The sequence below is a fragment of the Marmota monax genome, unplaced genomic scaffold (assembly GCF_021218885.2).
Source record: "Marmota monax isolate L192 unplaced genomic scaffold, Marmota_monax_Labrador192_F-V1.1 WCK01_AAM20220418_F8-fsc00253, whole genome shotgun sequence".
In the NCBI taxonomy this organism is placed as follows: domain Eukaryota; kingdom Metazoa; phylum Chordata; class Mammalia; order Rodentia; family Sciuridae; genus Marmota; species Marmota monax.
The window spans coordinates 1,250,112-1,277,441 of record NW_026695237.1 but is presented as its reverse complement, the minus strand read 5'-3'; the positions used below and the strand labels follow the sequence as shown (position 1 = coordinate 1,277,441).

Below are 27,330 nucleotides of genomic sequence, written 5' to 3'. Positions count from 1 at the left end.
TGAAATGGAAGAAAACTTTATTTCATGGTTTAAGTTGGGTCACATGCTTATTTTTGCATCAGTTCTTTATAAAGGGAATAGAATTAACTTACAGGGGATAACTCTGGTTCTTAAATTTATCTGTATTTCTAATTGTGTTTGTGAAATATATCTATCTTTCACAACAAAGAAAGGGGCAGTGGATCTGGCTTCCCTCTTAATAAAGCGTGGTTTGCCAGACACATCTATTCTGAAAACCTAGCTGTAATCTCCATTTATTTCCACTTTTCTTTTTTGTGATACTGGGGATTAAAATCATAGCCTTGCTCATGCTAGTCAAGTGCTCTACCTACTGAGTTGCACCTTCAGCTTTTAAAACAAACAAAAAACCATTTTGAGTCAGTTGAGTTATAAAAGGCTGGACTGGAATTTGTGATCTCTTTGCCTCAGCCTCCTGAGTAGTTCAGATTATTTATAGGTGTACACGACCACCCTGGCTATTACTTTATTTTTGTTGTTGTTGGTACTGGGGATGGAACCAGGGCCTCACATGTGCTAGGTAAGCAGTCAACCACTTACATCCCCAACTTCTGAGAAAAGTTCTGTATGGAGAAATATTAGACTTCAATGGATTGTATGGGAGCGGAGATGAATAAACAGGATAGCCTAGTTAATGTTTGGGAGAAACCACCATATACATGATTTCCCCCGATAAACAAATTATCTTAGGTGAATTTAATTTTGAAAATTGCCAAATATTGACATCCTGTTATTAGCCTCAAGGCCATTATCATCACAGGTCAGCTCAGTCTCAGCTGACCCAGTGGGATCTAGGCTCAAGAAAAAACATTAAGCTTCTTTCCTCTAAATTGAGATAGAGTTCAATTCCATGAGTTTTAAAGAAAAATTAGGTCCTTCAAGGAATCTACTGAGTCTCTTGGTTCAACTGTTACAATCAAGGAATTCAGGGAAAAAATAAACACAAAGTCATTCACTTCATTCACACACATAGTATATGCAACTTTAATCAACCAAAAGAAAAAAAAATGTCCCAAATATACAAGTGAAAAAAAAAAAAATCCAAATGTTGACACAGGCTTAACTAATACCAGCTACTTTTATGTACAGCTGTATAAGTTCAAAAAAGCTATTCTATATGTATGTACAAAAGTTGTTTATACACAGGTCTGTACATAAGGGCCTATACATTTATTTCCTCAGAACCCTTAGGTGCCACCTCTTGGTGAAGACACCAACACTTCATTCACATATCTTACAAAAAAAGAAAGACTGTTTCCAGGATTGACGACACTGTGCATCCTGTATTCAGACTATGTAGACTCCACTCGATTGGTTAAGATCCTTCTGTCATAATGCATACCACACCAGGTGCGTGGGTTCCCTCAACAGCTTCACCGAGAGTGCTCCAAAGTAAAAGCCCATAAACCAACCGAGATGAGGAAGCAGAGTCCTGAGCAGGGCGCCACCAAAGGTCCAGGTATAGGTAAGCCTGCCTGTCCTGCTCACTGTCGGTATTCCAGTTCATCTACACTGATGACTTTGGCGGGCATGGAGGGCAGGGGCTGCTGTAGCACATCTGAGCCAAACCATTTGGCAAGACCCACAGGAGAGCTGCTCCTTTGGCTGGGGCGATGCTCCAGCTGAGAGTGCATTTGGGGCAGGCCTGACCGGCTGGGCACATTTTGAGGGGTTGTCTGAACACTGACTGCTGCTGCCTGGGAACCAGAGCCTGGAGGATGCAGAACTATGGAGATAAGAAGGGGGGAAAGTAGTTCTTTGTTAGGCTCTGTTTCATTCAAACTCTATCCATACAATTCCAAACAAAAGTATACCAGAGGATTCTAGTTTCTTTAGAAAACTACTTTTCAAGATGGCAACAATATTAGAAGTTGGTACCTTGGAAAGAAAGCTAAGCTATACTGAAGCCATCGATACTGAAAAACCACCCTGGATGACAAGACCACTTCCAAGGCAAGCAGCTGCATCACAGAAAGATTAGCTGGTGAGAGAGCATCTACCCTGGGCAGGTCCCATGCTGAATTGTTATTGGCCTTCTAAGAAAGAGGTCATGAACAAAGAAAACCTGGGCAGGAGCAATAATCCCAAAACCCATAGAAATTGGTTTACTTCATCTTCCTGAGTTATACTTTACTACAGTTATTGATGGACCTTTATTTTATTTGTTTATATGTGGTGCTCAGAATCAAACCCAGTGCCTCACACATGCAAGGCAAGCGCTCTACCACTGAGCCACAACCCTAGCCCCTCCTTACTGCAGTCTTGCTAGGTCAAGTTAAGGAATGGTGTCAGTGTTAATTCATCTCCTTCACTGGAAACTAGTTCTAAAAGCTTCAAGCCTGCCCATTCCAACCTCACCTGGCCCACTACTGAACCTACCTGAGCGCTGTAGCTGCTGTTGCATCATTGCCAGATGCAGAGGTGTCCCAGGACGAGGGTTTAGGAGCGGGTGACTAGCAGCTGGTAAAGGGTAAAAGGGCTGACCTAGGATTGGGCCAGATATTCCCTGTAAATGAGTCAGATCTATCCCTGGAGGAAGCACACCTGTTGGGCAGAAAGAGGAAACTTTAGAAAAGTAGTCTTAATGTACCTGGAAATTTTTAAGTTTGTATAGTTTTGCTGATTTGGAAGCTTTTTTCTTTTTTAAATATAAAGAATTAAAAACACTTAAGCTATCAGCATTCTTTGTCATTATCTTTAAAAGACAAGTTTTGGGGGCTGTGGTTGTGGCTCGGTGGTACAGTGCCTGCCTAGCACGTTTGGCATGTGTGAGGCACTGGGTTTGATCCTCAGCACATTAAAATAAACAAAGGTATTGTGTCCATCTCTTAAAAAAAAAAAAAATTTTAAGAAGGCTGGGTGTGGCAATGCACCCTAATCCCAGTGACTTGGGAGGCTGAGGCAGGAGGATCACAGGTTTGAAGCCAGACTCAACAACTTAGCAAGGCTCTAAGCAACTTAGTGAGACTGTCTCAAAATAATAGTAATAGGGCTGGGGTTATGGCTCAGTGGTAGAGTGCTTGCTTTGCAAGTATGAGGCACTGTGTTCAATCCTCAGCACCACATAAATAAATAAATAAAATAAAGGTATTAAAATAATAATAGTTGGACTGGGGTTGTGGCTCAGCAGTAGAGCAACTGCCTAGCATATGCGCGACCCTGGGTTCGATCCTCAGCACCACATTAAAAAAAAAAAAGGTACTGTGTCGAACTACAACTAAAAAATAAATATTTAAAAAAATAAATAAAATAATAATAGTTAAAAAAAAAAAAGAAGGGCTGGGGATGTGACTTAGTTGTTAAGTACACCTGGATTCAATTATTTGTACCTAAAAAAAAAAAAAAAAAAAGTTAAAAAAAAACTACTTTTTTAATATTTATTTTTTAGTTTAGGTGAACACAATATCTTATTTTTATGTGGTACTAAGGATTGAACCTAGTCCTCAAGCATGTTAGGCTAGCACTCTACCACTGAGCCACAACCCCAGCCCCAAGAAAATGCTTTTAAAGGACAAAAAGATGGATTGGATTGTTCCCATTGCCCACCATTTACATGCTAGACTCTAGTAACATCTTTAAAGGGATGAAAATCTTCCATAGTTCAATTAATACTAGCAAATGTCATGCCAGGTCTACAGATAACCAAGCCAGGTTAGAAACTCACCAGCTTGCAACAAAGTTGGAAGATGCTGTGGATGTACCCCCTGGGCCAGCATCCTCTGAACCAATCCTGGGTGAAGTTGATGAGCAGGCCGAACAATGGGGACATGGGGAACAAGGGGAACTTGGTGGACAGGGCGGAGAAAAGGTGTTCCTGGAACTGGGGATGCCAAGGTGGGTGTTTTTCTTCCAGTTGCTTTAGGTCGGTAATCTTGTTCTTTGGTGTATCGGTTTGTCTGGGACAGTGGGGTAGAACATGAAGACGGCTGTAATGTTGACAGTTTAGGATTTGTCATAGGAGAAGAGTCTCGATCAGCATTTGGAATGGAGTTGGACGACAGCAAGTTCTCTGTAAGGATCCAGAAGAGAATATTTTGGTATTGGCAAACCTTTACTCTGGCCAAATACTTTGGTTTCCCAAAGGTCCAGTAAATCTCAATTCTTAATTGATACCTTGACAAATTTAGAAGACTGCATGATAAGGGCTGGGACTGTAGCTCAGTGGCAGAGCACTTGCCTAGCATGCGTGAGGCACTGGGTTCAATCCTCAACACCACATAAAAATAAATAAAATAAAGGCATTCTGTCCATCTACAGCTACAGGAAAAAAAAAAAAAGACTACATGATAGGGACCATCATTTGCCTTATAAATAGGCCAAGATGATGAACTGTGAGTCAACGTTACAGGAGTAGTTAGGGATAGAACTAGGATTAGACCCCAAGTTTTTCAACTTCTTGCTGGAACAAAGCTTTGTTGTTGCTATCATGTTTTTGTTTTGTTGGTGCTGGTGTTCAAATCCAGGATCTTGGGTATTTTAGGCAAGCTCTCTACCACTAAGCTATGTCCCCCAACCTACAAAGAAGTTTTGATAAATTCCCTAAACCAAAGTCTCAAAAGTTATATAAATGTCTCTAAGCCCACGTCTTGCGTGGCATGGTGGTATATGCCTATAATTCATATACTTGGGAGGCAGAAGCAGGATTGCAAATTCAAGGCCAGCTTCAGCAACTTGGCAAGACCATTTTTTTTTCCTTAAAGATGGATACAATATATTTATTTATTTTATTTATTTTTAGGTGGTGCTGAGGATCGAACCCAGTACCTTGTGCATGCTAGATGAGCACTCTACCGCTGAGCCACTACCCCAGCCCCCCAAGACCATATCTTCAAATAAAAATGATTAGGGATATAGCTTAGTGGTACAGTACACCTTGGTTTAATTCCCAGTATTGGGGACAAGGAGGTATGGGGGAAGTAGGCTGGGGCAGGGAGCCCACATCTATATTCTCATATTCCTCCCAATCCAAGGACAACTACTGGCAAATGCTTGATATATCAGGCCTGGTGGTTCATGTAGTTTCATCATTGTCAAATGCTTGTGATTAACATGCTTTTTATACCCTGAGGAGACAATCAAGTACAATATCATGAAAATCCACAGCAGAAAATTAGAGCAACAATCACAGCCTGCTCAAAGAATCTAAATTAACCTAATAGGACCAACAGGATTTCCATTATATTCACCCCCCCACCAAGCCTTCTCAAACGAGCAAAAAGCTCTCACACCAATACTTAACACTTAACTCATTTGAATCTGTGTCATTATGTCTACCACCATGTCCTTCATGATCACTACTGTGCAACTCATAAGCCTCTTGCACATTTTTTTTAAGAGAGAGATATGTATATTTTTTAATATTTATTTTTCAGTTTTCACCGGACACAACATCTTTGTATGGTGCTGAGGATCGAACCCGGGACGCACGCATGCCAGGCGAGCGCACTACCGCTTCAGCCACATCCCCAGCCCTCTTGCACATTTTCTATACACTTTTGAAAGGCTCTTACATCTATATGCTTCACTCATTTCACAGATTGTATTAGACACTTCAGTATCCAAACTTTCAGAAGCAGAACAAGAATAATCTTGAAGACTAAAGTCATTCTTTTTGTTTGGTACTTGTTACAAGGGATTGGAACCCAAAGGCACTCAACCACTGAGCCACACCTGTAGTGCCCTTTCTTTTCTTTTTTTTTTTTTTTTGAGGGGGTGGGGAACCATGGATTGAATTCAGGGGCACTTACTTGACCACTCAGCCACATCCTCAGCCTTTTTTGTATTCTGAGACAGGGTCTCTCTAAGTTACTTAGGGCTCACTAAGTTACTGAGGTTGGCCTGGAACCTGTAATCCTTCTGCCTCAGCCTCCGGAGTTGCTGGGATTACAGGTGTGCACCACCACACCTAAGCCCAGGCCTTTGAGACAGGGTATTGCTAGATTGCTGGGGCAATTAGGGCCTTGCTAAGTTGCTAGGGCTGGCCCTGAACGTAAAATTCTCCTGCCTCAGTCTCCTGAGACACTGGGATTATGTGAATATGCCATGGCGCCCAGCTTAGTTATTTATTTTTAAGCTTATTGTTTGTTTATGTATTTATTTATTTATGGTGTAGCTGGGGATTGAACCAAAGGCCTTGTGCATGTGAGGCAAGCACTCTACCAACTGAGCTATATCCCCCAGCCCTAGTTATTCTTTTAAATCAGCATTTACACCCCTTATGTTGGTCAGAATATGAACAAGCAAGTGACTGTGAGCTGGTCCGACCCTTCTCATAGACACAGAACTATGGTCCAGGGGATGGGCCCAGGGCCTTGCAGAGAAACAGGTCAGGTTGTTCAGCACTAAGGCCCATGTTCTGAGACATTCTTTGTTGAATAGTATAGCTAACAACTCTGTAGTACTACCTTCAGCGGCCTTCTGAGTATCTTCTTTACTGTCAATAGGAACGGCTTTTCCCGATGCTAGCTCCTCCTTGCTTTTCTCTTTGCTCTCGTACATCTTCCGGATTACTGAGGTAGGGGTGAAGGAAGGAGAAAGCTGCAGAGAAAAGCAATTGGCATCAGCACGCTCTAAGTTCCCTTCTCTAATATTAAGGCAGGCTTAAGTGGTCAAGATAATCAACAAAAAAGAGACACGATATTGCCCACATGGTGGCAGAGACCAACTCTAATGTTCATCATAGCTACTGAAGGAAAAGACACCTAAAGGGGCAAATAGGTGGTGTCCCAAGATCTTTATACCACTTGCTCACAATTTTTTATGATGGGGACCTGCCTCTGTTTCACACATTTTCCCAGCCCAAGATTAGGCTGGGAAGAGGAAAAGCATGGGCAGAAGTATAACCTAGAGTAATAGCTTACTCTTGCATCTGGGAAAGGACATTTCAATGACAATGTCAGAATCTAAATAACTCCATGTTCTTAATGTTTCTCTTTTTCACCTGGCTACCATTACAATTATTCAAATAGTTTCCTCAGCCAGTAGGAATTATCACTTGGGGTCATTCATCACTTGGGGTCAATAAAACAGTGAACTTGTCACTATTTTACTATGTCTTTTTTTTTCTTAATTAAAAAAATTTTTTTGTTGTAGATGGGCAGCATGCCTTTATTTTATTTGCTTATTTTTTATGAGATGCTAAGGATCCAACCCAGTGCCTCACACATGCTAGGCAAGCGCTCTGCCACTGAGCTCCAGCCCTAGCCCTATATATTTCTTTTCTTCTTAAACAACCCCAAAATCCTTGATGTAAGGAGACAGCGCAAAACTTATGAATAGAAAAGCTTCTTCTAGATCTTGCTTTCAAGGTGTTTGGTGCAAAGACCCACGTGGAAAGTTGAGATTGTGGCTTCATGTTAGAGCACTTGCCTGGCACATGTGAGGCACTGGGTTTGATCGTCAGTACCACAAACACACACACACACACACACACAAACAAAACAAAACAAAAAAAGATATAAAAAATGTAAAAGACCCATGTGGAACCCTGAAGGGTCTCTATCAGCTTTGACTAGATGATAAAAAGTCTGTGGAGAATGAAACATTTTTTTAAAAAAAAGAATACCACCAGTCAGTTGTAAAACTTATATTGGTCCCTACAAACAAACTGTTCTGTCCCAGCCTTAGTTCCTATACCTGAGACCCGAACAGTTTGCAAACTCCCAGCATATAAAATGTACTCACCATGATGTGACTTGTTACCCCTATCCACCAGTCTGCCTCACTTCTCACCTTTTCCTTCTGCCTCCCTGTATGAGATGTCCGTCTGCATATACTATGTCATCTGTGTGTTTTGGCTCATGCTCATCTATCTGCGGGAATATACTTTCCCCAATATAGGGGCTTCACTGGAAATCTGAGTTAGACTGTGATCGACCAGGGAAAGATCTAATAAAAAGGCAAGTATGAGGGGCCAGGGTTGTAGCTCAGTGATAGAGTGCTCGCCTAGCACATGTGAGGCACTGGGTTCAATCCTCAGCACCACATAAAAATAAAATAAAGGTATTGTGTTTACACACACACCCACACCCACCCCTTAAAAAAAAAAAAAAGTATGAGGGGAACCCTTATTGGGTCCTTTCTCACCTTCTAGGAGCTTTTGTCTCAAATAAATCCTACTGTTCTACCACACACACAAGCAGGTATAAAAGACTATTAGATCAGTATTCTTCTGGAAAGGCATTCAAGGACACTTTGGGGTACACACAACATAGGCACAAACAGAGAAGTCTTAAAAAGTCATTCACAGTCAACAGTCACTGACCATGCTTGTGATGGAAGCAGCAGGGGCTGGGGAAGAGGAATTCCCTTGGTGCACAGGTGCTGGTGACTTGGTCACTCGCTGTTGCCTGTGAACAAATCAATTTTCAGTATAAGCTCCTAGCCACTCAAACTTAAAAAAAAAAAAAAAAAAAACATTATTTAGTTGTAGATGTATACAAACCTTTATTTTATTATTATTTTTTTTAATGTGGTGCTGAGGACCGAACCCAGTGCCTCACACTTATTAAGCAAGTGCTATACCACTGAGTCACAATCCCAGCCCTGAGCCACTCAAACTCCCCAAACCATTTAACACTCAAGACCAGCCCAGGAATTTAGCATCACTTTCCTTAACTCAAGTTAATCTCCTAAGCATTCAATTTGTATCTAAATTATGGAAAAACACATGCCAAATTCTAAGGAAAGACAAAAACTTAATGAAACATGGCCTAGGCCTTGCAAGAACTGTCTAGTGGAAAAGTCAATAACCTAGGGAAATGAGGCATAGTTGTAAAACAGAATGACAGAAAACTTGGAAGACTCTGCTTCTTGGGGAAAAACTGGCTTATTAAACCAGGCATCATGGCACACACCTGTAATCCAAGTGACCTGGGAGGCTGGGACAGGAGGATTGCAAGTTCGAAGCCAACCTCAGCAACTTAAGATCTTGAGACATTGTCTCAAAAAAAAAAAAAAAAAAAAGAAAAAAAAAAAAAAAAGGACTAGAGACATAGTTCAGTAGGTTCAATCCCCAGTATAAAAACCAACCAAACAAAAAACAAAAAAATCTACTTCATATTAAATGAGGTATGACCCAGGAGAATCTAAAGATAGAGAATAGTAGTTCAGGTTGCTAGAATAGGTATGGGGATTTGGGAAGTCCTTGGGATTAATCTTGGTGTAAAACAGGAACAGTGGGGCATGTTGCATGTAACTGGGTCCTGAGATATCTGGAACTCTTTAATTGATTTGAACCATTGTCTCAGAGCATAAGTTATATGTCAGGTGCTGTGCCAGTGTTGCTCCCTAACTTCTAGAACACACCCAGCCCATAGAGTGAAAGCCTCCCTAGCCACCATACTGGTAATAAACTATATACTGGCTTGGATAACCCTACCTTACCTGGTACTAACTGGAAAGAAGCCAGGGGTTTAGGATCCTCCTGCCACAATGTAGGCAGACACAGAGCAGTGGTATTCTAAGTGACTAAGGGGGACCTTTAAATCTGGGGTTTCTATACAATTTATCAGTTATTTATTCTGATAAACAGATTTGAGCACCAGACCTTGTTCTAAGTGCTAGAGATACAGCATGAACACAACAAAGAGTCTAATCTCATGGAGGTCACGTTCTTGTACTGCAAAGTAGAAAGAGCAGGGAAACAGACAAAAACAAAACAACCCCCTCCCTCAAATAAGTTTCAGTATCTATAAAATGCAGTTTTTACTCTCATCTAAATCACAGGGGTGATTCAAAGACCAAATAAAATTTTGTATGTTAAAAGTGCTTTGAAAGTCTCAAATCATGTTAGTGATTGCTAAGGAACCACATTATGCTAACGACAGAAAGCAGGTCAACCAATGTTCAGCAGACAGATCCTCGGCTCTGTGTTTAGGCTGAAAAGCACTATAGACTGGATGTATTTATGCCAGGGTATTTTCCTGGTTGTAATGTCTTCTGATAAAGACAGATAAAACTAGTTGAAGCAAGACACTGAGGCACTGATAAGGTAACTAAGAATCACATCAAAGCCAGGTATGGTGCATGTCTGTAATTCTAGTGGCTTGGGAGAGTGAGGCAGGAGGATCGTAAGTTAAAAGCCAGCCTCAGTAATTTAGTGAGGCCCTAAGCAACTTAATGAGACTATCTAAAAATAAAAAATAAAAAGGGCTGGGGATGTGCTGCTCACTGGTTAAGTATCCCTGGGTTCAATCCCTAGTACCAATAAATAAATAAAATCACATCAAAACAAATTTTAGGGCTGGGGATGTGGCTCAAGCGGCAGCGCGCTCGCCTGGCATGCGTGGGTTGCTGGGTTCGATCCTCAGGACCACATTAAAGAAAATAAAGATGTTGTGTCCTCCAAAAACCAAAAAATAAATATTAAAAAATTCTCTCTTTAAAAACAAAAACAAAACAAAAAAACAACAACAAATTTTATATATGTGTGTATATGTGTGTGTATGTATTTATTTTTTTTGGTACCAGGGATTGAACTCAGGGGCACTTAATCACTGAGCCACATCCCCAGCCCTTTTTTGTATTTTATTTAACGACAGGGTCTCACTGAGTGGCTGAGGTTGGCTTTGAACTCACAATCCTCCTTTCTTATCTTTTCTTTTTTTTTTTTTTTTAAAGAGAGAGAGAGAATTTTTTAATGTTTATTTTTTAGTTTTTGGCAGACACAACATCTTTGTTTGTATGTGGTGCTGAGGATCGAACTGGGGCCGCACGCATGCCAGGCAAGCACGCTACCACTTGAGCCACATCCCCAGCCCCCACAATCCTCCTTTCTTAGCCTCCCGAGTTACTGGGATTACAGGCATGTGCCACCACACCCAGCAACAAATACTTAAATATCATACGGGCAGGACTAAACTGTGATGTTCAAAGATACACATTTTTGTGATAAAATTCAATATATTAAGGTAGTGATTACCCCTCCCCACCCCCCACCACTCTGATCCCAGAGGTATTTTACCACTGAACTACAGCCCAACCCTTTTTATTGAGACAGGACCTTGCTAACAGGCTGGCCTTAAATTTGCAATCCTCTTTCAGGCTACTGAGTCACTGGGTTTACAGGTATGTGCCACTATACACAGCAAAGTAGTGATTACCTTTAGAGGATAAACAGTTGTCACTTCTGAGGGAGAAAAGATGTATAATTAGCATAGGGCACATGGAAGGTTTCTGGGGTAATTAATAAGGGGGTTTAATTTATCATAAGCTGCACATTTGTTTTATGCAATTTTCTGTATCTCTTGGATTTTGCAAAAAAGAATATTGCTACTCCATTCCCATTCCTCCCAAACTTATGGTTCATTTCATTTACCACTTGTTGCAACTACAAAAAGAATGGGCTAGGGAAATAGCTCAGTTGGTAGCGTGCTTGACTTGCATGCACAAGGCCTTGGGTTCAATCCTCAGCACCACACACACACACACACACAAAAAAAAAAAAAAAAAAAAAAAGATAGTGAAGTCAATAATTACTTATTAACAGCTCTGGTCAACAAACCCATCAACTCTAACCAATAAACTCTTGATGTAACAATCCGGTATTGATACAGTGTGATAACACAACATTGCATCTGTGGTGAAGTAGGGTAGAATTTTGCTTTTTATCATCTCAAAAGTATGACTTCAAATAAGGAGCTATAGAGCTGGGGATATAGTTCAGTTGGTAGAGTGCTTGCTTCGCATGCACAAGGCCCTGGGTTCAATCCCCAGCACCACAAAAACAAAACAAATAAGAAGCTATGCTATTCACACCTATAAAAATGAATCCTTTAACTGGCAGAAACATCCTTGAGATTTTAAATGTATTTACTCTTAACAAAATTGTAAGGTAAATCAGGCAGGCAGTTATCTCTTCTATATAACTAATTAGCAAAATGAAACCATAAAAACTAATTTATAAAAGCCATGCAGGATAAAAACCAGATATCCCTTCAGCAGAATGCAATCATATTCCCTATATCTGCAGCGGGATGGAATTCCTTCTATTTGTTTATAACATATCAGCATGTGCAACAGAACTGTACTGTGAATAACTAACTTACTAATATCAGGAAAACTATATTCACAAATTATTACCCAAATCCTCACAGGTTGGATTAGTAATTTACCTGTTTCTGAATCCATCTCTGGTTCTGTCCACCTGTGGTTTGCCAAAACCAGGCTGATAGAAATTTGCTGCTTGCACTGCAAGGTCATGTGGTAGGGCCAGCCCCTCCAAAGCTGCCTGTTGCAATTCGAGTTGGCTCATCTGCTGAACAGAAATGGCAGGGGAGGGTCAGCAAAATAAAAAAAAAAAAAAAGATAGTCAATGTACTTTCTACAGGGGTCTCTTTCCTCTTAAAAAGGTACTTTTAAGTAGCAGATGACAAAACGTGACTAAATTATGCTGCCAAACATAAGTATTAGTTTAATTACTCAGTAATTTTCTAGCCTTCACAGAACTTGAAATATATAGCATCACTATGAAACATACAATAAAGTTCCATTGCTGCCAAATCACTTCAGAAAATTGTAGCAATTCAATTCTCCACCCCATAATTAATAGGGTCGAAAAAGAAAGCAACAGATTGGGTTTGAGAAATAGCCCAGTCTGACCTGGGCTGTGACAGGGCTCATGGGCTTGCGCATGCCTTGGAATGGATCTCCAAGTAGCTGCTGTGGTCCTGGTGTGAAACCTGATGAGAAAGTTATAGAATCAATGAGTGTCAAGCAAATGTTCACACATCATGGCTGTATTATCCCTAATGCATGCTGCTCCTTGCTGAGTAGCATCATTTTTGAGAAGTACTGACTTTTCTAGGCTGACAGCCTCTTACTCTATCCTACCACAGTAGGCTATGTAAAACTCAAACCAGAGCTCTTCATTGCCCAAACTGCTGGTATATCCATCTTTCTCATTAATCAGTCACTGTTGTTCCTTTCAGAGCCAATATCTCAAAGGCAGAAAACTCAGCCAGCATAACCAGCAATTTGGCAATGCTCACTAGGCCAAATGGTACCAAAGTAGCATCCAGTGCTCTTAGGGTCACAATCTTTCCATAGAGTTCTATCTTCCTGACCGTAGATAAATGTTTACAAAACTTGTCTGTCAAGGTATGATTGGCCAGCAGCCAACACTGTTTCCAGAATTATAGGAACACTAGCATACTTTGCTAGAACTGCTTTCTGGAAGTGCTTCTTTATTCTGAATTAGCCACAAGACTTCACAGTTGAATTAAATCAATCAACTTCAATAATTTGGTAGAGAGCCACTATTCTGACTTCTTTATTAAGGACAAATCTAAAGTCAAAATTACTTTTTTGGATTGAGATACCTAATAATTTTGAGAAGAAAAAAACAATAACAAAAACAACAACAACAACAAAAAAAACCCAGAACTATAGTCATCTAGAAAGGCAGTTGGATAACAAACTGTCTTCTACTTTTTTAACCTCACACCTTCCTCCAAAAATTGTAATATATTTACGTGTGTGTGTATATTTGGTACTGAGGATTAAACTTGGGGCACTCAACCACTGAGCAACATCCCTACTCCTATTGTGTATTTTATTTAGAGACAGGGTCTCACTGAGTTGCCTAGCGCCTTTTTGCTGAGGCTGACTTTGAACTCTCAATCCTCCTGTCACAGCCTCCCAAGCTGCTGGGATTACAGGCATGCACCACCGTGTCTGGCTACGCAATTTTTGAAAACTCATTAAGAATGTCCACGAATGGGCTGTAGTTGTAGCTCAGTGGTAGAGAGCTTGCCTAGCATTTATGAGGCACTGAGTTCCATCCTCAGCACCACACAAAGATAAATAAATAAAATAAAGATATTGTATCTGTCTACAACAATTAAAAAAGAAAAAAGAAAAAGAATATCCCTGAAAAAGACTGTCACATTGGGCACAGTGGCACATGCCTGTCCTCCCGATGACTCAGGAGGGTAAGGAAGAAGGATCACAAGTTTGAGGTCAGCCTGGGCAATTTAGCGAGACCATATTTCAAAATAAAGAATTCTATAGCTAGAGATGTAGTTTGGTGGCAAAGCACCCCTGGGTTCAATCCCCCATACAGGGGTGGGGGCGGGGGAGACTACTTACCAATTGGTGATGGTATTCTTGGGCGAAGGTAGTCTGCTGAGGCTGCTCGAGTTTGGAACACTTGTGACATGGGAGGAGAGGGTGCTCTTTGGCCCAATAAAGATGCAGAAGGCTCTAAGCTCCCCATAAGGCCACTCAGAAGATTGGAAGAAGCAGGTCTCTGAACTGGTTGACCCAGAAGTTCCTAAGACAAGAGAAGCAAACACCAAAAACAAATCCCTGTTAACAAACCTAGTTCTTTCTTCTAGTGAAAAGCTGTGGATTACAGATTAATTTCTGGAAGCTAGATGATGAATCTCCTTCATGTTCCATGGAATGTCTTGGCATGTGTACATGCAATACATTCCTCTGAATGCTCAGCTAGCAACATTTAAGTTACAACTACAGGTTAGGTACTCTTCTCCACAGAAATTACAAACTTGCAAACCAGAAAACAAGAGCTTATTTTTTTCTTTTAAAGTCTCCCTCCTCTCCTTAACCCATTTTGAGTTCAGCAGCAACACAGAACTACCAAACTATATTACATTCTTGATTGCCAGACAACATCTCTAAGGCCCAAAGATGGGTGACCACTACTCAAAATGAGTACTATTGTTCAGACTCTGAGGCCTCAGTATAAGATTGTAACATACCTGCAGGATGTTCTTAGGAACAGGCTGGCCTGGAATTTCAGCAGGGGACATCAAATGGCTTTCAAGGTTTCGCTAAAAATGTCAAAGAAACACTGGTTTGAACTTTTTTTTTTTTTTTTGTGGTACTGAGGACCAAATTCAGTTTCATGTAAGCTAGGCAAGTGCTCAACTGAGCTACATTCCCATTCCTGTCTTTTTTTAAGTTGTAGATGGCTACAATTATCTTTTGCTTATTTATTAACTTTTTTATAAGGTGCTGAGGATCAAACCCAGTGCCGCACACATGCTAGGCGAGTACTCTACCACTGAGTTACAACCTCAGCCCTAATTTATTTATTTTTTGGCAACAGAGTCTTGCTAAGTTGCCCAGGCTAGTTCATACTTGTGATCCTCCTGCCTCAGTCCTCCGAGTAGCTGGAATTACAGGTGTGCTGGCTTAAGTGTCTTAACACAGTAGAGATTGGGGACCATAAGAAAATATTAGACACTCCCAAGGGAGGTGACACAACAGGAGAAAGACGTTTAACTCACAAAAAATTCAGACCAACTTATTCTCTCTCATCATACATGCCCCAAAGATCTAGGAATGCAAAGACTATTTACATGCACATACAGAATCCACTCTGAGATCCTTTTGATGCTAATTCTGGTCCATTTCACCATTTCCAATCAAAAGAGGGGAAAATAAAATGGAGGCATTGAAGATTGCCATCATTTACCTCTTAGTAAGGAGCATAAGAAATTTTGATAATTCATATTTAAATTTGAGGCAATCCTTGCTACCCATTAGCTTTAATAAGATTTATTGACCACAGATGGTATTTAAATTATAGTACATAACATGCAAATTTGGTTGAAACTATTATATTTCAAGATTTTATATTTCAGGAAGTTGCAACATTAATGTTTTTGTGGTGCTGGGGATCAAACCCAGAGCCTCATGCAGCTAGGTGAGCACTATACCACTGAGCCATGTCCCCAGCCTTGAATTTTATTACTTCTAAATAAGCTGTTCAAAATGGGTCACACGTACAGGGCAAGTCAAATCCTCCACTTCAGTACATCCCAGTGTCCATTCAACCTGAAGTACTTTCTCTGAATACTTTTCTTTCCACTAGCTGGATCTGTCAAAACCCACAGTATTATCCTGGGTACAACAAATAGCCTAAAGTTACCCAAGTGTTTTATTGTTGGTTTTGGAACTGGGACTAAAAGCACATGATTATAATAAGTAATATTCTCAACAGTTATTTAATTACATCTAGCTAAAACAAAGAGGCAACCTTATACTGCATGGCTTACTATATTTACAGAATAGAGCCTACAATTCTATTTAAAATAGAGTTTAGATTGAATCAACATATCTTACTTTGGGGGTGAACAATATGACTGAACCTTCAACCTGGTTGAAGGCAGATGAAAAATAGTACACATAACAAATAGAAGTTGTAAGAAGTTTCATTTTAGAAGCAGACAGGACCTTACAACATGTGTGAATCAAGCAATAAAGATAACAGCTGAGGGCTGGGGTTGTAGCTCAGTGGCAGAGTGCTTACTTAGCATGTGTGAGGCACTGGGTTTGATTCTCAGCTGCTAAATAAATAAATAAATAAAAATATCCAGGGGCTGAGGTTGTGGCTCAGCTTGCCTTGTACATGTGAGGCACAGGGTTCGATACTAAGCACCACATAAAAATAAACAAAGATATTGTATACATCTAAAACAATATATATATGTGTGTGTATATATATACACACATATATAGGCATGTGTATATACGTACGTGTGTGTGTATAATGAAAGATAACACCTGGCATGCTTATTTCATGACTTTCCTTGCTTTTTTTCTGAGGTTAGGCTGAATTTGTATTACCTTCTGCCTAGCCACTTGAATTATATCATCCATCCCTTTGACAAGTATTTTAGGTTGATTCCTCCAGTTGAAACCAGATACACTTTAGAGCACTGAAACTCCAACATTAAACCAAGTGCCCTCACAGCTCAGGGTCAGCTGTGTCAGTATTCTGGAATCATAGTATTAAAACAAACTGCTGACTTCCTCTGCCTCCATTCCCTTAGTCACACTAAAAGAAAAAAAGCTAATTGCAAGATCTGACCAACAGAACTGCAGTCAGCACCCAATCACTAAGACACAAATGTAGAGGATAGTTTTTAATCAGGTCCTTATATAAAAGCATTTGGATCCATGATTTATTTGTATGAAAACAACTGGAGCAGTTTGTGAAATTATTCCCCTGTAATTGGGTATAGTATGTATAATATATATATATATATATATATATATATATATATATATATATATAAAATATGGTATAGTCTGATATAAAGAAGTCTATTAAGGTCAAGAATAATGGCACCTGTTTGAGCAGGCTGAAGCCTCTATCACTGACTGTTGGTTAGATAAGGAAATCTAAAAATCAGTTGTCCTCCCTTGGTACAAGACTTAGTGAACAAACTAGGGTGCACTATGAAGGCAAGTCTGAAGAACTCTGTCTTCAAATTGCTGTTCATACCACTACTTGTAGTTCTCAGACAGGGTCAGGAGAGAAAGAGGCAAAATTCAATTTTGAAAAATTTGCTAACTTAGCAATTAGAATAAATCTATGTTTTTATTATTTGGTTCTACCTAGATTCTCCTTTGTATCACACCAAGAGATAGTGATATTAACACACAGACCATGACAGAGAACCACTCTCAAAACATTTTTGTGACAAAGACCAGTGTATGGTATTTACCAAAATGCATCCACCTTGTAACTAACCTAATGCCTAAAAGTTAAAAAGAAATCTGGAATCATATCCTTTGCCATATTAGTAAATTAACAGAATGTAAAACTGTCTTAAAAAAATCCATCTTAATACTTTAATAATTTGTATGATTGCCAACTCCTTATCCAGAAAGCAGGTAATCCTAGGTATCTGAGAATAATTACTGTAAAAAAATTATATTACAAAAATATGGCAAGTTATGTGAACTTAAGTAGCCAAATAACCAGAAAACCATCTCTGGAGTTTATGCAAAAAGATAGTTTTTATACAAATATATTTTAGCTGTGGCTTTAATACAGTTATGTAGGTATTGTATAAGAATTGATCTTTCACTCTTTTTACTATCACCCACAATACATACATACAAGCCACAATTCTGCTTTTGTAGTAACAAATAACATATTGATAATTAATACACAAAAGCATCAAGGACCAAACAACTACTAAAGAATTTCCAACTTACTCGGAATACCTTTTTAAAATTCCATTTATTGTTATGGGAAATAAAACAAAGATGGAAAAGGAGAAAAAGCTTGGTGAGATTTGCTCCAAATACTTACACTGACTTTGGGCTGAGAAGGCAAAGTCCCACTTGCCTTCATAGTGCTCACTAGTTTGTTGAACGCAGTCATATCTCCGTCTTTCTTGAGTTGTCGATTGCTGGTTACAGCATTCAGGGTTTCCTCTAAGTGTTCTGCCATGAAGGGAGTTGAATTCTTTACTTGTTGGTCCACCTTCAAACCCTTGAGCCCTGCTTCTACCTCTTCCACTGAAAGCACAACTCCTGAATGTGCTGAAAGTTAAGAAATAAGAAAGTCCAGGTTAAACCAAGAAGGGATATTTGGGAGAAATTCTCTTTAGCTATCATGATGGTTAAAGTGAAGATAATTTATTTCATAACTGAAGTGAAGCTGTCAGAAAAGGCTGACACTGAAAATAGACAAACTGAAAACACTTAAAACTCATAGTTGTTTAGTAGGAGGAAATAAAGTTATAACCGTGTATTCAGTAAAAGATGGCATATAAACTAAACCTAAAATGTTTAGATGCTATAAACTGGGGGACCATAACCATGAGGTACTAAGTTTTAAAACGTGACACAATACTGCTCTGTGTCCTGCAGAATAATATTAATCTTTTGGGGACTTGTTACCAGGGATAGGAATCCAGATAGCCTAACATCAGCAAAATCGCTACCTGCACTGTAGTTATTACAGTACCAAATTGTTATGCCAAGGGCTTTTAGCATAAGTATGAACATGGCAAATTGAGGCAGAGTTGTGAGGAACTGCCTTGGGAGGATTAAAAATATTTACTGAGGTGTTACAACTGGGTCCTATGTAAGAACAACTTGGATGAAAAGTTCTTATAGGGCCAAGAACCACTATCAGATTCTCAAAAATGATAAAATAAATCCTTTTGAACATCATTAAGAAAAAAAATCACCATATATTTGACTTGATGAAATACCAGTATGTTAAAACCAATTGCCTTAAGACAATCCAAACTTTTTCAGATATCTAAAGCAGATTCTCAAACACTTACAGCTTTCTTTAAGTTTTTCTTTATTTGCAGAAAGGCTGGAAAGAAGAGGTTTTAAATCCACTTTGGCTTTCTGTAGCATTTCTAAAATATCCACTTTATTTTCAGTATGGTCTTCCAATGGTATAGGAGCAAAATAATTCCCCGAGTTCTGTCCAGGAGAGAGGATGGCTTGCTCCAGACCTGATATTGCAAACAAACGTATACATAACTGGTTCTAGTAGGATGGAAACATCAAGAATAGTATTAAAGGGACACAAATTAAAGGCTTTTCATGCAGAGACCCTCTAACCCTAAAGAACCCCTAACTAATGAAGACAGAATGAACCATGTCAGAGAAAGCTAAAGTTTATATATAAAGCCAGAATTTGAAGCTATTTTACCAGCAAGTCTCTCCAGCTCTTCATGTGGTGTTGACCCAAGGCTGCTGGATCGACTTCCTGATCGGCTGGGGTTAGAGAACCACCTACTGAACCGACTGGCAGAGACTGACCCTTCTCCCAAAACATCTTCTATCATCTGAAGAAAAAGACAAAAGATGCTAATAGTTTCTAGACCAAAAAAAAAAGACAAGAAAGTTCAAATTTTAAGAAAGGATCACTTTCTTTGAATTTCCTTTGATGCTTCCTACCCCTTAAACTTAGGATTTTGAATCTTCAATTTTCTTCCCCTTTCTTGGTCATTTTTGAGTAACTCAAATTTGGGGATAACCAACTATGCACTTTCTAAGCATATATAATGAAGTCTCTAGGCCACACACAGTGTTATGATTTTCTATCCTTTACCTTATTAGAAAATCTAAGTCCTATCAAATGTTCTCAGAGGACTTAGTTGAAAAATAAAAATCAGTACCAGAATGAAGTATTCCACTGCCAGGATAATAAGTAACTTTAACTAAACACCAAGTCTCCATGGAGAATTGAAAATCCTTGGTTCAATCTTGGTGGTCTTTAAGTTTTAAGGAATACCATAAAATTCAATCCTAACAAATTCAGGAATGAAGGTGTAAAAGCAGAGCTTAAAGATGGTATTTTAACTGATATCTAATTTCTGTTTGAGCTTAATGGGAAATTTATAGGTATTTGTTTTCTTTCAAATCAATCTCTATAGACTTGGTTTAATAGGGACAATTAAGTGATGCACTATGATCAGAAATTTTTTTTCCACCATATTTCCTAAGTCATTTCTAGCACCATTTTTTTTTTTTTTTGGTAGTTGTAGATAAACAGAATGCTTCTATTTATTTTTATGTGGTGCTAAGGATCCAACCCAGGGCCTCACACATTCTAGGCAAGCGCTCTGCCACTGAACTACCTCAGCCCCTCTATCACCAATCTTTGAAAAGCTAGATTTAAGCTATTTTTAAAATTCAAATTTTTAATTCTACCCTATTATAAATTCAGTTAAATATCCAAATTGGTCTTTATTTATTATTGGGTACTGGGGATTGAACTCAGGAACACACCACCACTGAGCCACATCCCCAGCCCTATTTTGTATTTTATTTAGATACAGGGTCTCTTATTGAGTTGCTTAGCACTTCACCATTGCTGAGGCTGGCTTTGAACCGGAGATCCTTCTGCCTCAGCCTCCTGAACTGCTGGGATTATAGGAGTGCACCACCATGCGCAGCCCAAACTGGTTTTTATGCATGACAGAATTGATTGATTTTATTTTATTTGAAGCCTGAAACCCACTATTTTCCAACCAATATTCAGTAGGGGATGGTTAGATTTAAGTTTTTGTTCTTATCTAGAAGAATGTTTTCATAATCTATATCCAAACTAAATCATAAAATTCTTCTCTTGAAGGGATTTTAATTGAAAACCCTAATTTGATTGTTTCTGGAACTTCTATTTCAGAGAAATTATTCAAACAGTTTCAATCACATTCCACTTGTAGACTCTCATGCCTTACATATGACTTTTGAGTGCACTAATTTTGCATTAATTAAAGTGTAGGATAAACATTATGACATTTCACAGTGGAAAAATTAAGGACTGTAATCAAAATAACAGAACTGTAAAAGTAGTAATTAAAAGCTATGATTATGGTTTTTTGTGTTGAAGAAATTTTGAAATTTTACAAATAGCAAAAAATGGTAGCTTTGCATTTTCTTTATTTCCTCTGATTATGTCACACGGGAAAAAAGCCACAAGGTATACCAAAAGAACACGAAAAAGAAAAGGACAAGAAGTATCTGGACATTTTCTAAAGATTGAAGAAATAGAGAAAGTCATTTCTATATTTTGATCAGTCACTAACTTTGCTTCAGTGGATAAGCAAATTTTAAAGCATAGTTCAAGAGCACAAACTTTCTTTTAGAAAAATTTTGCAGAAACACTAAGAAACTAAAGCAATTTAAACCAAGAGTTTAATCTATTTAGTAATTTTCATAATAGAGCAAGCTGGGACACTCTAATGATAGAAACTCTCTCCTATATGTTGGCAAATGAAATGGAGTAATGGAAACAGCTCCAACTCTTAGGTCAGGGCATCCTCTGCTATGTCCTTATCAGCCACCAGTGGATCAAGGAGTCTGAGAACTCTGTATTCTGGTTGTTTCACTTGTTAGTAAATTCTCTGTATCATTTTTTTTTTTTTTGGGGGGTACTGGGATTGAACCCATGGGCACTTAACTACTGAGCCACATCCCTAGCTCTTTTTTGCATTTTATTGTAGAGACAGGCTCTTGCTAAGTTGCTTAGAGCCTTGCTAAGTTGCTGAGGCTGGCTTTGAACTTGTGATCCTCCTTCCTCAACCTCCCCAGCTGCTGGGATTATAGGCATGCGCCACCATGCCCAGCTTCAATAGCATTTTTACATGACTGTTGTGACTATTAGTTTGGTCCTTCAAACAAAGGTCATTTAGACAAGTCATATCCCTGAATTCATATTCTGATAAGCAAATACATCATGAAATATTTTTGTTCTTTGATAATCACTCAGTTTTACTGACTGATGTTTGGTTTCCTTTTCTGCTTTCCACTTTAAGGAAATTACATTTTTGTGTTTTACTCTAGTTTATTGATTTCTTCACATTTTGTTTTGAGCATCTTTTGATTACATCAATGAGATCTTTCTATGTCATCTTTTTCTTTACTCAACATATTTAAACCCTGTTAGGTGTCAGACAGTATTAGTTAAGAGTTGCATCTATTTTATTTTTTTGTACAAATGAACCCAGGGGTGTTTATCCACTTAGCCACATCCCCAGCCCTTTTTATTTATTTTGAGACAGTATTGTTAAATTGCTTAGGGCCTCAATAAATTATGAGGCTGGCCTCAGACTTGTGATCCTCCCATCTTAGCTTTACAAGTCACTTGGGATTACAGGTGTGCACTACCAGGAAGTATTGCATCTATTTAAACCTTTCAGTTACATATTTAACAAATTATTTGCATATGTGATCCACATTTTCAGTTTGTGTAGATTTCTGTGGCTGCCAACTTGTCAATTTCTAAGGTACTGCAATGCCAGTGAACATAGCATACAAATATATACACATGTAAATATATGTGTGTGTATATTCTGATTTCTCACCTGTTTCCTCTGCTAAAAAGTTCTATAAGGACAGGATCTTCGTGTTCTCATGTAACCTCAGTTCCTTGAACAGTATCCAGGTACTACAGTTGCTTGATAAATACTTCTGAACTAATGCATTATTTAAGATTTTTCTTGTGGCTTATTATACAGTCATGGTATAAAAACTGTATTCTCAGTTCTGTCATTGATTTCTGTTTCTATTTATTAACATCCAATATCTGAGGAGCTTACTGTGTGTTGCTTACTGTTTTAAGCACTTTATACATTTGCCAATTGACATTCAAATCCTTTACACTCTTTCATACTTTTCCCAATTAGTCATTTTCTCAGCATTGTATACTAGGGTTCAGCTGGTTATGTGGCACAATCAGAGCATCTATTTTTATTAATCCCAGTTTGGCTTTAAAGTAAATCTTTTATAAAATATATACCTGAAACCATTAAGTCCCAAGTATTCAATTCTGCAAATACTTCAAAAACACTGACACAGTTCATTAAAATAGGTTGGAAATCATAATGTACAAATTATATATATAACATAATACTATTGTATTACCATTACTTATGTTACATATTATATAATATGTACCATATTTAAGGTTTTACATGTGTTCCATATCTGGACGATGGGACAAAGTGGGTTAATGAGTATTGACTCCATGAAAAATTTGAAGACAGATACTCTGGCCTAGTACCAATTTGCTCACCATTAGCCAAGGTTTTGTCTGGGGATGAGAACAAAAAGTTAAGATGATGCCAAATCCCTATTCCTCCCTCTTATGTTTCAGAGAGAGTATAGTTGTGGTGAGTTAAGAGCAGAAATTCTTAAATAAAACTGTTTAAGTTAGGGTTCAGTTTCCAGCACTTATAGCTGGGTTACCTTGTGCAAATTATTTAAACTTTTACTTCCTCACCTGTAAAATGGAAACAACTAACTAATTTACAAGAGATCTATGAAGATTAAATGACTTACTATATGTAAAGCCTTAAGCAATCAGCACTGCATGCATGTTACCTGTTGTTATTAAAAGTTTAAGTTTAGCATTTTAAGTCAAAGAGTGAATTCTTCCTCTGCCTAGGCACACACATGAATTTTGCAGGTGCTCACATTTGGAGTCAAGTACAGGTCTCTAAAATTTGATCTGCTGTGAAAACATTTGATAATATGATTTCCATCTGTCTTCTAAGAGAATGCAAAAAAAAAAAAAAAAAGTCACTAAACAGTTGATGTAAAAAAAAAAACCAAAACCACGGTACCCTCAGAAGTTAAAGAATTAAAGAGGACCACTCCATTTTACATCAAATAAATTAAGCTCGGGGCTGGGGTTGTGGCTCAGTGGTATAGCGCTTGCCTCATATGTGTGAGGTACTGGGTTCAATTCTCAGCACCACATATAAATAAATGAATAACATAAAAAAGATCCAACAACTAAAAAAAATTTTTTAAAAACAAACAAATCTCACATCTGGATAAGATCTTTGTGTTTGGAGTGAACCAAAGGATTATTGGTTAGGAGACTTTATGATGTATCTGGGTAGAAAACTTACAATTAAAATTGCTGCTAGAACTTCAGGAACAAAACTGAGCAAACACTTGCCATGTTTGATTTGGATACACATTCCACATATTCCTGAACAATGCTACAGACAAATGTATTCTTGGCTCATACTGGTTTACATTAACATATGTTCAGAAAGTAAAAGTAAATGCTTAGAAACTCTTACAAGAATTTGATATTTGCTGAGACATGTACTTTAAAAAACATGCCAGGCAAGCACTCTACCACTGAGCTACAACCCCAGCCCTGTGACATACTTCATACTAATTCCAGAAATAAAACCTGGCCCTTTACCACAGAGAATTTAGTAAGTATTGTCCTAGAACTCACCTGAGGCCCTGTATCTAATCAGTGCTGTGCAGTGCCAGCTCACTTATTCTGGGTGGCCATCTTTTGAGTGTAGGGGAACAAGAAAACGACAAAGAAGACAGGTCAATTTTGTCTGCTCTGTTGTGCCCAATTTTTTTCTGTGCATGCAGTCATCAAATAAGGAGCAGCAACAGTTAAAGAGTAGAATTATTTTAAGTTAAATTCTGTGAATGACCAGTTCTACAGGAATAGTCAACTCATGTATTTAGTGTTATAAATAAGACATGAAGAAAAAACAGAATTTTAAAAATTTTTTACTGTATCATGGTTCTACACACTCTTTTTAAAAGAGTCACAAAAAGCCATGCATGGTGGCACACGCCTGTAATCCAAGTGGCTTTCAAGGCTAAGGCAGGAGGATCGTGAGTTTAAGCCAGCCTCAGCAATTTAGTGAGGCCCTAAGCAACTTAACAAGACCTTGCCTCTAAATAAAATATAAGGGTTGGGGATGTGGCTCGGTGGTTGAGCACCAGGGTTTAATCCCTGGTACCAAAAACAACAACAAAAATCCCACAGAAAAAACCATTTCTGTGCACACAGTCTATAGTTATAACCCTTCTCCAAAACTTCAGTGGGGTTATAGTAATTCATAAATGTTGAAGGGATAAGAACAAGGGTAAGTCGCAAGCAAAGATTAGGGATGGCTTATAGTTTCTACTTTAGTAGTCCAGAAACACTATACTCAAAAGAGTTTAATGGCAATGCATACAGTATCCCAGGTTCTTTTTACTAAAGATTTTTAGCATTATCATATCACAAATGGTACCATCTAAGCAGATAGACTCCCCCAAGGAATGCAGGTTGGTGTACACAAATCACCAGTAATTTAAAAAAAGGCACTTCACAATAAGTCTTAAAGACAAATAATTAGAAATAAAAGAATTTGGCTTTATGTGGTGGGACATGCCTGAAATCCTAGCCACTCAGGAGACTCAGGTGCAAGAATTAAGAGTTCAAAGCTAGCCTCAGAAACTTAGTGAGACCCTAAGTAACTCAGTGAGACCCTGTTTGTAAATAAAATATAAAAAAGGGCTGAGGATGTGGCTCAGTGGTAAAAGTGCCCCTGGGTTCAATCCCTGGGAAAGAAAAAGAAAAGAAAGAAGATAATTAGACATGGTGCCTGTATTCCCAGTTGCTTGGGAGGCTAAAACAGGAAGAAGATTACTTGAACCCTGTAGTTTAGGGCCAGCCTGGACAGCACAGTGAGACAGACCCTGGCTCAAAACAAAAACATCCCACCTTACCCCCAAAGTTAAAGGAAGCAATATTCTTAAACATTTGAAGTGTTTTTACTAAAATGCTAACAACCTAGAAAAAGTTAACTGGTACACAATCATCTTTTAATCATTTCCATTAAGCCTTTAAAAACAAAACAAAACAAAAAACCCTAATAAAAATTGAAATATTTGAGACTAAAAGCCAAAAACCTCAATAGCATCTAGCAAAACAACATTTTAACAGGAGAATCACCTGAGTTCAGGAGTTTGAGGCTTGCTTGGGCAGTGCAGCAAGACCTCATTTCAAAAACAAACAAATAAACAAACAAATCTTAAATACCATTTGTTGCTCCATTCATATTTACAAGTGCACTGCTACACTCACCGAAGCCAAGCATGGCACCTTATCAAGGTTAAAGAATTCATTAAAGTCAAATTCTCCTGGGGACTGCTCAGGCAAGACGGCATCCCTTGGCACTTCCTGATCAGCAGTAGGCTCCTGGGTGAGGATAACTTCCACCTCATCCTCCTCGGTTACTCCTCCATTGCACTCAACTATGCCTGAAAGCAAAACCAGGACAAAACAGTCTGATGAAGAGAACCACTCCAGTCTTACTTTGTGGTCTTGGCCATCATCACACATATAGAAGAGCCACAAGTAGCTTTTGTTTTTGTTTTGGTGCTAAAGATTGAACCCAGAAGTGCTTTACCACAGAGGCATGTCCATCCTCAGCTTTTTAAAATTTTTTTTTTTTTAAGTTTTGAGACAGGGTCTCACCAAGGCCTTGCTAAACTGCTGAAGCTGGCCTCAAATTTGTGATCCTCCTGCCTCAGCCTCCTGAGTCACTGGAATTACAGGTGTTTGCACCATGCCTGTTGAGCTGCAAGTAACTTTAAAAGCAGATTTCTTGCACAAGAACTGTACTTTCAACTCCTCTGGGAGTTGGAAGAGGAAAAATGCCAGAATTCCAACATGATAGGGGAAAGATTATGGTCCCCCTCTTAAGTACTTCAATTTTCTAACACTGTAGTGGATTCTTTTTCTATACTGCTTTTTTTTTCTTTAAAGATTCTTTACGAGTCTTTTACTGATTAATAAGTGGAACCAAATTATTTTGGCTCTGCCCATGCATCCATACCACCACTAAAGTCAGGGTTCAACAACCTAAGGTATTTATGTAAAACCTAAAGAAGAGCAATTTTTTTTTTGGTACTGTGTATTGAACCCGGGGTGCTTTACTACTGATCTACATCCCCAGCCCTTTTTATTGTTTTGAGACAGTGTCTTGCTAAGTTGCTTAGGGATTTGCCAAGTTGCTGAGGCTGCCCACAAAATTGCCATCCTCCTGCCTCAGCCTCAGTTTCTGAGATTATAGAAACTGTCACTGTGTCCAGCTAGGGTACATCTTTTGCCTACGATTGGTGACAGCTTGTCCTTCAAGGCAAAGTTTAAATGTTACCTCCTCTGGGAAGTCTGCTCTATCTTTTTTTGCACTCTGTGCAGTAAATTAATTATTGCCTTATCTGTAATCCTTGCATTCTCTCTCAGAGCACTTATCACACCGTGTG

The 27,330-nt window shown here is 38.7% G+C and overlaps 1 protein-coding gene across 4 annotated transcripts in view; it reads right to left on the bottom strand.

Annotated features, from left to right (window-relative positions):
- The window catches only part of Eif4enif1 (eukaryotic translation initiation factor 4E nuclear import factor 1), a 50,648-nt gene continuing 23,318 nt past the window's right edge, over window positions 1-27,330 (bottom strand). For 3 of the 4 annotated variants that reach the window (XM_046439423.2, XM_046439424.2, XM_046439425.2), the window contains exons 7-19: window positions 26,147-26,322; window positions 19,454-19,589; window positions 19,074-19,253; window positions 18,089-18,321; window positions 14,739-14,810; window positions 14,107-14,290; window positions 12,619-12,698; window positions 12,132-12,274; window positions 8,282-8,366; window positions 6,423-6,555; window positions 3,683-4,027; window positions 2,398-2,562; window positions 1-1,744 (exon numbers count right to left, since the gene is read on the bottom strand). In XM_046439423.2, coding sequence (XP_046295379.1) covers window positions 1,503-1,744; window positions 2,398-2,562; window positions 3,683-4,027; window positions 6,423-6,555; window positions 8,282-8,366; window positions 12,132-12,274; window positions 12,619-12,698; window positions 14,107-14,290; window positions 14,739-14,810; window positions 18,089-18,321; window positions 19,074-19,253; window positions 19,454-19,589; window positions 26,147-26,322 — 2,174 coding nt within the window. In that variant the 3' untranslated portion in view covers window positions 1-1,502. The remainder of the gene's footprint in view (window positions 1,745-2,397; window positions 2,563-3,682; window positions 4,028-6,422; window positions 6,556-8,281; window positions 8,367-12,131; window positions 12,275-12,618; window positions 12,699-14,106; window positions 14,291-14,738; window positions 14,811-18,088; window positions 18,322-19,073; window positions 19,254-19,453; window positions 19,590-26,146; window positions 26,323-27,330) is intronic. The other variant, XM_058577434.1, reaches the window with a different exon arrangement.